The sequence below is a fragment of the Oncorhynchus gorbuscha genome, unplaced genomic scaffold (genome assembly GCF_021184085.1).
Source record: "Oncorhynchus gorbuscha isolate QuinsamMale2020 ecotype Even-year unplaced genomic scaffold, OgorEven_v1.0 Un_scaffold_2520, whole genome shotgun sequence".
NCBI classification, from domain to species: Eukaryota; Metazoa; Chordata; class Actinopteri; order Salmoniformes; family Salmonidae; genus Oncorhynchus; species Oncorhynchus gorbuscha.
The window spans coordinates 4,126-15,000 of NW_025747011.1; the positions used below are offsets into that span (position 1 = coordinate 4,126).

The 10,875-nt window shown below is 37.5% G+C and overlaps 1 protein-coding gene across 1 annotated transcript in view; it reads left to right on the forward strand.

The window, feature by feature from the left end:
* Nucleotides 1-712: 712 nt before the first annotated feature.
* The window catches only part of LOC124026035 (probable JmjC domain-containing histone demethylation protein 2C), a gene marked incomplete at its 3' end in the record, with an annotated part of 60,898 nt that continues 50,735 nt past the window's right edge, over nt 713-10,875 (forward strand). The window contains 4 exon segments of the mRNA XM_046339216.1: nt 713-742; nt 1,073-1,130; nt 1,133-1,177; nt 1,955-2,079. Coding sequence (XP_046195172.1) covers nt 713-742; nt 1,073-1,130; nt 1,133-1,177; nt 1,955-2,079 — 258 coding nt within the window.

Consider the following 10,875-nt stretch of genomic DNA (forward strand, 5'->3'; position numbering starts at 1 on the left):
GCTGGAAGACCTTGGTGGAGCATGGGCGGAGTAGACATTGGTGCTGGATGACCTTGGTGGAGCATGGGTGGAGTAGACATTGGTGCTGGAAGACCTTGGTGGAGCATGGGCAGAGTAGACATGGGTGGAGTAGACATTGGTGCTGGAAAACCTTGGTGGAGCATGGGTGGAGTAGACATGGGTGGAGTAGACATGGGTGGAGTAGACATGGGCGGAGTAGACATGGGCGGAGTAGACATGGGCGGAGTAGACATGGGCGGAGTAGACATGGGCGGAGTAGACATGGGCGGAGTAGACATGGGCGGAGTAGACATGGGCGGAGTAGACATGGGCGGAGTAGACATGGGCGGAGTAGACATGGGCGGAGTAGACATGGGCGGAGTAGACATGGGCGGAGTAGACATGGGCGGAGTAGACATGGGCGGAGTAGACATGGGCGGAGTAGACATGGGCGGAGTAGACATGGGCGGAGTAGACATGGGCGGAGTAGACATGGGCGGAGTAGACATGGGCGGAGTAGACATGGGCGGAGTAGACATGGGCGGAGTAGACATGGGCGGAGTAGACATGGGCGGAGTAGACATGGGCGGAGTAGACATGGGCGGAGTAGACATGGGCGGAGTAGACATGGGCGGAGTAGACATGGGCGGAGTAGACATGGGCGGAGTAGACATTGGTGCTGGATGAAAGGAAAGTTGACATCGTGGGGCTCATGAATTTCCTCATGTTCTGCTTCAGACCAGTGCCAACTGCTCACTTAAAATATGGTTTCTTGGTTTTTAATTGTAGTAAATATATTTGTCATGTATTGTCTGGTATAATACACAGGTTCTACCTCCAGTTGTAATGTACTGAATGGTCTTTAGTATGTATATAATACACAGGTTCTACCTCCAGTTGTAATGTACTGAATGGTCTTTAGTATGTATATAATACACAGGTTCTACCTCCAGTTGTAATGTACTGAATGGTCTTTAGTATGTATATAATACACAGGTTCTACCTCAGTTGTAATGTACTGAATGGTATTTAGTATATAATACACAGGTTCTACCTCCGTCTGTGTCTGCAGGAGGAAGTGGACAGTTTGAGTCCTGTTCTCAGGGACAACCCTCAGCTTCATGAAGAGGTCGGTTCTGGCTCAAAGATCAAAAGGTTCAGGACATTTTTTTGCAAGGTAAGAAACACTGATGTATTTAATATTTAACAAACCCAACCAACTTGCTGTTCACTGTGATGATGCTTAGTCCTTGAGTCCTATTCCCTATATAGAACACTACTGTTGACCAGAGCCCTATTCCCTATATAGAACACTACTGTTGACCAGAGCCCTATTCCTATACAGAACACTACTGTTGACCAGAGCCCTATTCCCTATATAGAACACTACTGTTGACCAGAGCCTATTCCCTATATAGTACACTACTGTTGACCAGAGCCCTATTCCCTATATAGAACACTACTGTTGACCAGAGCCCTATTCCCTATATAGAACACTACTGTTGACCAGAGTCCTATTCCCTATATAGAACACTACTGTTGACCAGAGCCCTATTCCCTATATAGAACACTACTGTTGACCAGAGTCCTATTCCCTATATAGTACACTACTGTTGACCAGAGCCCTATTCCCTATATAGAACACTACTGTTGACCAGAGCCCTATTCCCTATATAGAACACTACTGTTGACCAGAGCCCTATTCCCTATATAGAACACTACTGTTGACCAGAGCCCTATTCCCTATATAGAACACTACTGTTGACCAGAGCCTATTCCCTACAGATGTCTGAATTTGTACATCTAGCCAGGCTACAGATGTCTGAATTGGTACATCTAGCCAGGCTACAGATGTCTGAATTGTATCCGAAGTGGAATAAGTGACTAGTTTCAGTCTGTGTTTAACCCCAAGATGCTGTGTGTCACCATGTTGCACCTGTCCCCTGTCCTTCAGGTCCGTATTCATTAAATGGTTACCGAGTTCGTGTTTACAGACAAGACTCAGCCACTCAGTGGTTCACAGGGATCATCACACATCATGACCTCTTCAGCCGTAATATGGTTGTGATGAATGACCAGGTAAATACACTCCTGTCTCCATATTAAATACACCTCTATACTCCTGTCTCCATATTAAATACACCTCTATACTCCTGTCTCCATATTAAATACACCTCTATACTCCTCCATATTAAATACACCTCTATACTCCTCCATGTTAAATACACCTCTATACTCCTGTCTCCATATTAAATACACCTCTATACTCCTGTCTCCATATTAAATACACCTCTATACTCCTGTCTCCATGTTAAATACACCTCTATACTCCTGTCTCCATATTAAATACACCTCTATACTCCTGTCTCCATGTTAAATACACCTCTATACTGTCTCCATATTAAATACACCTCTATACTCCTCCATATTAAATACACCTCTATACTCCTGTCTCCATATTAAATACACCTCTATACTCCTGTCTCCATATTAAATACACCTCTATACTCCTCCATGTTAAATACACCTCTATACTCCTGTCTCCATATATACACCTCTATACTCCTCCATGTTAAATACACCTCTATACTCCTGTCTCCATATTAAATACACCTCTATACTCCTCCATGTTAAATACACCTCTATACTCCTGTCTCCATATTAAATACACCTCTATACTCCTCCATATTAAATACACCTCTATACTCCTCCATGTTAAATACACCTCTATACTCCTGTCTCCATATTAAATACACCTCTATACTCCTCCATATTAAATACACCTCTATACTCCTCCATATTAAATACACCTCTATACTCCTCCATATTAAATACACCTCTATACTCCTGTCTCCATATTAAATACACCTCTATACTCCTGTCTCCATGTTAAATACACCTCTATACTCCTCCATATTAAATACACCTCTATACTCCTGTCTCCATATTAAATACACCTCTATACTCCTCCATATTAAATACACCTCTATACTCCTATCTCCATATTAAATACACCTCTATACTCCTATCTCCATATTAAATACACCTCTATACTCCTCCATATTAAATACACCTCTATACTCCTGTCTCCATATTAAATACACCTCTATACTCCTGTCTCCATGTTAAATACACCTCTATACTCCTCCATATTAAATACACCTCTATACTCCTCCATGTTAAATACACCTCTATACTCCTGTCTCCATATTAAATACACCTCTATACTCCTCCATATTAAATACACCTCTATACTCCTGTCTCCATATTAAATACACCTCTATACTCCTCCATATTAAATACACCTCTATACTCCTGTCTCCATATTAAATACACCTCTATACTCCTGTCTCCATATTAAATACACCTCTATACTCCTGTCTCCATATTAAATACACCTCTATACTCCTGTCTCCATATTAAATACACCTCTATACTCCTGTCTCCATATTAAATACACCTCTATACTCCTCCATATTAAATACACCTCTATACTCCTGTCTCCATATTAAATACACCTCTATACTCCTCCATATTAAATACACCTCTATACTCCTGTCTCCATATTAAATACACCTCTATACTCCTCCATATTAAATACACCTCTATACTCCTGTCTCCATATTAAATACACCTCTATACTCCTGTCTCCATGTTAAATACACCTCTATACTCCTGTCTCCATATTAAATACACCTCTATACTCCTGTCTCCATATTAAATACACCTCTATACTCCTCCATATTAAATACACCTCTATACTCCTGTCTCCATATTAAATACACCTCTATACTCCTGTCTCCATATTAAATACACCTCTATACTCCTCCATGTTAAATACACCTCTATACTCCTGTCTCCATATTAAATACACCTCTATACTCCTGTCTCCATGTTAAATACACCTCTATACTCCTGTCTCCATATTAAATACACCTCTATACTCCTCCATATTAAATACACCTCTATACTCCTGTCTCCATGTTAAATACACCTCTATACTCCTGTCTCCATATTAAATACACCTCTATACTCCCTCCATGTTAAATACACCTCTATACTCCTGTCTCCATATTAAATACACCTCTATACTCCTGTCTCCATGTTAAATACACCTCTATACTCCTGTCTCCATATTAAATACACCTCTATACTCCTGTCTCCATATTAAATACACCTCTATACTCCTGTCTCCATATTAAATACACCTCTATACTCCTCCATATTAAATACACCTCTATACTCCTCCATGTTAAATACACCTCTATACTCCCTCCATATTAAATACACCTCTATACTCCTGTCTCCATATTAAATACACCTCTATACTCCTCCATATTAAATACACCTCTATACTCCTGTCTCCATATTAAATACACCTCTATACTCCTGTCTCCATATTAAATACACCTCTATACTCCTGTCTCCATATTAAATACACCTCTATACTCCTCCATATTAAATACACCTCTATACTCCTGTCTCCATATTAAATACACCTCTATACTCCTCCATATTAAATACACCTCTATACTCCTCCATATTAAATACACCTCTATACTCCTCCATATTAAATACACCTCTATACTCCTCCATATTAAATACACCTCTATACTCCTGTCTCCATGTTAAATACACCTCTATACTCCTCCATATTAAATACACCTCTATACTCCTGTCTCCATATTAAATACACCTCTATACTCCTGTCTCCATATTAAATACACCTCTATACTCCTGTCTCCATGTTAAATACACCTCTATACTCCTCCATATTAAATACACCTCTATACTCCTGTCTCCATATTAAATACACCTCTATACTCCTGTCTCCATGTTAAATACACCTCTATACTCCTCCATATTAAATACACCTCTATACTCCTGTCTCCATATTAAATACACCTCTATACTCCTCCATGTTAAATACACCTCTATACTCCTGTCTCCATATTAAATACACCTCTATACTCCTGTCTCCATATTAAATACACCTCTATACTCCTGTCTCCATGTTAAATACACCTCTATACTCCTGTCTCCATATTAAATACACCTCTATACTCCTGTCTCCATATTAAATACACCTCTATACTCCTGTCTCCATATTAAATACACCTCTATACTCCTGTCTCCATATTAAATACACCTCTATACTCCTGTCTCCATATTAAATACACCTCTATACTCCTCCATATTAAATACACCTCTATACTCCTGTCTCCATATTAAATACACCTCTATACTCCTCCATATTAAATACACCTCTATACTCCTGTCTCCATATTAAATACACCTCTATACTCCTCCATATTAAATACACCTCTATACTCCTGTCTCCATATTAAATACACCTCTATACTCCTGTCTCCATGTTAAATACACCTCTATACTCCTGTCTCCATGTTAAATACACCTCTATACTCCTGTCTCCATATTAAATACACCTCTATACTCCTGTCTCCATGTTAAATACACCTCTATACTCCTGTCTCCATATTAAATACACCTCTATACTCCTCCATATTAAATACACCTCTATACTCCTGTCTCCATGTTAAATACACCTCTATACTCCTGTCTCCATATTAAATACACTCTATACTCCTCCATGTTAAATACACCTCTATACTCCTGTCTCCATATTAAATACACCTCTATACTCCTGTCTCCATGTTAAATACACCTCTATACTCCTGTCTCCATATTAAATACACCTCTATACTCCTCCATATTAAATACACCTCTATACTCCTGTCTCCATGTTAAATACACCTCTATACTCCTGTCTCCATATTAAATACACCTCTATACTCCTCCATGTTAAATACACCTCTATACTCCTGTCTCCATATTAAATACACCTCTATACTCCTGTCTCCATGTTAAATACACCTCTATACTCCTGTCTCCATATTAAATACACCTCTATACTCCTGTCTCCATATTAAATACACCTCTATACTCCTGTCTCCATATTAAATACACCTCTATACTCCTCCATGTTAAATACACCTCTATACTCCTCCATATTAAATACACCTCTATACTCCTGTCTCCATATTAAATACACCTCTATACTCCTCCATATTAAATACACCTCTATACTCCTCCATATTAAATACACCTCTATACTCCTGTCTCCATATTAAATACACCTCTATACTCCTCCATATTAAATACACCTCTATACTCCTCCATATTAAATACACCTCTATACTCCTCCATATTAAATACACCTCTATACTCCTCCATATTAAATACACCTCTATACTCCTGTCTCCATGTTAAATACACCTCTATACTCCTCCATATTAAATACACCTCTATACTCCTGTCTCCATATTAAATACACCTCTATACTCCTGTCTCCATATTAAATACACCTCTATACTCCTGTCTCCATGTTAAATACACCTCTATACTCCTCTATATTAAATACACCTCTATACTCCTGTCTCCATATTAAATACACCTCTATACTCCTGTCTCCATGTTAAATACACCTCTATACTCCTCCATATTAAATACACCTCTATACTCCTGTCTCCATATTAAATACACCTCTATACTCCTCCATGTTAAATACACCTCTATACTCCTGTCTCCATATTAAATACACCTCTATACTCCTGTCTCCATATTAAATACACCTCTATACTCCTGTCTCCATGTTAAATACACCTCTATACTCCTGTCTCCATATTAAATACACCTCTATACTCCTGTCTCCATATTAAATACACCTCTATACTCCTCCATATTAAATACACCTCTATACTCCTGTCTCCATATTAAATACACCTCTATACTCCTCCATATTAAATACACCTCTATACTCCTCCATATTAAATACACCTCTATACTCCTATCTCCATATTAAATACACCTCTATACTCCTCCATATTAAATACACCTCTATACTCCTGTCTCCATATTAAATACACCTCTATACTCCTGTCTCCTGTCTCCATGTTAAATACACCTCTATACTCCTCCATATTAAATACACCTCTATACTGTCTCCATATTAAATACACCTCTATCTCCATATTAAATACACCTCTATACTCCTGTCTCCATATTAAATACACCTCTATACTCCTCCATATTAAATACACCTCTATACTCCTGTCTCCATATTAAATACACCTCTATACTCCTGTCTCCATATTAAATACACCTCTATACTCCTGTCTCCATATTAAATACACCTCTATACTCCTGTCTCCATATTAAATACACCTCTATACTCCTGTCTCCATATTAAATACACCTCTATACTCCTCCATATTAAATACACCTCTATACTCCTGTCTCCATATTAAATACACCTCTATACTCCCTCCATATTAAATACACCTCTATACTCCTGTCTCCATATTAAATACACCTCTATACTCCTCCATATTAAATACACCTCTATACTCCTGTCTCCATACTCCTCCATATTAAATACACCTCTATACTCCTGTCTCCATATTAAATACACTATACTCCTCCATATTAAATACACTCTATACTCCTCCATATTAAATACACCTCTATACTCCTGTCTCCATATTAAATACACCTCTATACCTCCATATTAAATACACCTCTATACTCCTCCATATTAAATACACCTCTATACTCCTCCATATTAAATACACCTCTATACTCCTCCATATTAAATACACCTCTATACTCCTGTCTCCATGTTAAATACACCTCTATACTCCTCCATATTAAATACACCTCTATACTCCTGTCTCCATATTAAATACACCTCTATACTCCTGTCTCCATATTAAATACACCTCTATACTCCTGTCTCCATGTTAAATACACCTCTATACTCCTGTCTCCATATTAAATACACCTCTATACTCCTGTCTCCATATTAAATACACCTCTATACTCCTGTCTCCATATTAAATACACCTCTATACTCCTGTCTCCATATTAAATACACCTCTATACTCCTGTCTCCATATTAAATACACCTCTATACTCCTGTCTCCATATTAAATACACCTCTATACTCCTGTCTCCATATTAAATACACCTCTATACTCCTGTCTCCATGTTAAATACACCTCTATACTCCTGTCTCCATATTAAATACACCTCTATACTCCTGTCTCCATATTAAATACACCTCTATACTCCTGTCTCCATATTAAATACACCTCTATACTCCTCCATATTAAATACACCTCTATACTCCTGTCTCCTGTCTCCATATTAAATACACCTCTATACTCCTGTCTCCATATTAAATACACCTCTATACTCCTGTCTCCATATTAAATACACCTCTATACTCCTGTCTCCATATTAAATACACCTCTATACTCCATGTTAAATACACCTCTATACTCCTCCATATTAAATACACCTCTATACTCCTGTCTCCATATTAAATACACCTCTATACTCCTCCATATTAAATACACCTCTATACTCCTCTCCATATTAAATACACCTCTATACTCCTCCATATTAAATACACCTCTATACTCCTCCATATTAAATACACCTCTATACTCCTGTCTCCATATTAAATACACCTCTATACTCCTGTCTCCATATTAAATACACCTCTATACTCCTGTCTCCATATTAAATACACCTCTATACTCCTGTCTCCATATTAAATACACCTCTATACTCCTGTCTCCATATTAAATACACCATATTAAATACACCTCTATACTCCTGTCTCCATATTAAATACACCTCTATACTCCTGTCTCCATATTAAATACACCTCCATATTAAATACCTCTATACTCCTGTCTCCATATTAAATACACCTCTATACTCCTCCATATTAAATACACCTCTATACTCCTGTCTCCATATTAAATACACCTCTATACTCCTCCATATTAAATACACCTCTATACTCCTGTCTCCATATTAAATACACCTCTATACTCCTGTCTCCATGTTAAATACACCTCTATACTCCTGTCTCCATATTAAATACACCTCTATACTCCTGTCTCCATATTAAATACACCTCTATACTCCTCCATATTAAATACACCTCTATACTCCTGTCTCCATATTAAATACACCTCTATACTCCTGTCTCCATATTAAATACACCTCTATACTCCTGTCTCCATATTAAATACACCTCTATACTCCCTCCATATTAAATACACCTCTATACTCCTGTCTCCATATTAAATACACCTCTATACTCCTCCATATTAAATACACCTCTATACTCCCTCCATATTAAATACACCTCTATACTCCTGTCTAAATACACCTCTATACTCCTGTCTCCATATTAAATACACCTCTATACTCCTGTCTCCATGTTAAATACACCTCTATACTCCTGTCTCCATATTAAATACACCTCTATACTCCTGTCTCCATATTAAATACACCTCTATACTCCTGTCTCCATATTAAATACACCTCTATACTCCTGTCTCCATATTAAATACACCTCTATACTCCTGTCTCCATATTAAATACACCTCTATACTCCTGTCTCCATATTAAATACACCTCTATACTCCTGTCTCCATATTAAATACACCTCTATACTGTCTCCATATTAAATACACCTCTATACTCCTGTCTCCATATTAAATACACCTCTATACTCCTCCATATTAAATACACCTCTATACTCCTGTCTCCATATTAAATACACCTCTATACTCCTGTCTCCATATTAAATACACCTCTATACTCCTCCATATTAAATACACCTCTATACTCCTGTCTCCATATTAAATACACCTCTATACTCCTGTCTCCATATTAAATACACCTCTATACTCCTGTCTCCATATTAAATACCTCTAACTCCTCCATATTAAATACACCTCTATACTCCTGTCTCCATATTAAATACACCTCTATACTCCTCCATATTAAATACACCTCTATACTCCTGTCTCCATATTAAATACACCTCTATACATATTAAATCCTATACTCTCCATATTAAATACACCTCTATACTCCTGTCTCCATATTAAATACACCTCTATACTCCTGTCTCCATATTAAATACACCTCTATACTCCTGTCTCCATATTAAATACACCTCTATACTCCTGTCTCCATGTTAAATACACCTCTATACTCCTCCATATTAAATACACCTCTATACTCCTGTCTCCATATTAAATACACCTCTATACTCCTCCATATTAAATACACCTCTATACTCCTGTCTCCATATTAAATACACCTCTATACTCCTGTCTCCATATTAAATACACCTCTATACTCCTGTCTCCATATTAAATACACCTCTATACTCCTGTCTCCATATTAAATACACCTCTATACTCCTGTCTCCATATTAAATACACCTCTATACTCCTGTCTCCATATTAAATACACCTCTATACTCCTGTCTCCATATTAAATACACCTCTATACTCCTGTCTCCATATTAAATACACCTCTATACTCCTGTCTCCATATTAAATACACCTCTATACTCCTGTCTCCATATTAAATACACCTCTATACTCTGTCTCCATATTAAATACACACCTCCATATTAAATACACTCCTGTCTCCATATTAAATACACCTCTATACTCCATATTAAATACACCTCTATACTCCTCCATATTAAATACACCTCTATACTCCTGTCTCCATATTAAATACACCTCTATACTCCTGTCTCCATGTTAAATACACCTCTATACTCCTGTCTCCATGTTAAATACACCTCTATACTCCTGTCTCCATATTAAATACACCTCTATACTCCTGTCTCCATATTAAATACACCTCCATATTAAATACACCTCCTCCATATTAAATACACCTCTATACTCCTGTCTCCATGTTAAATACACCTCTATACTCCTGTCTCCATATTAAATACACCTCTATACTCCT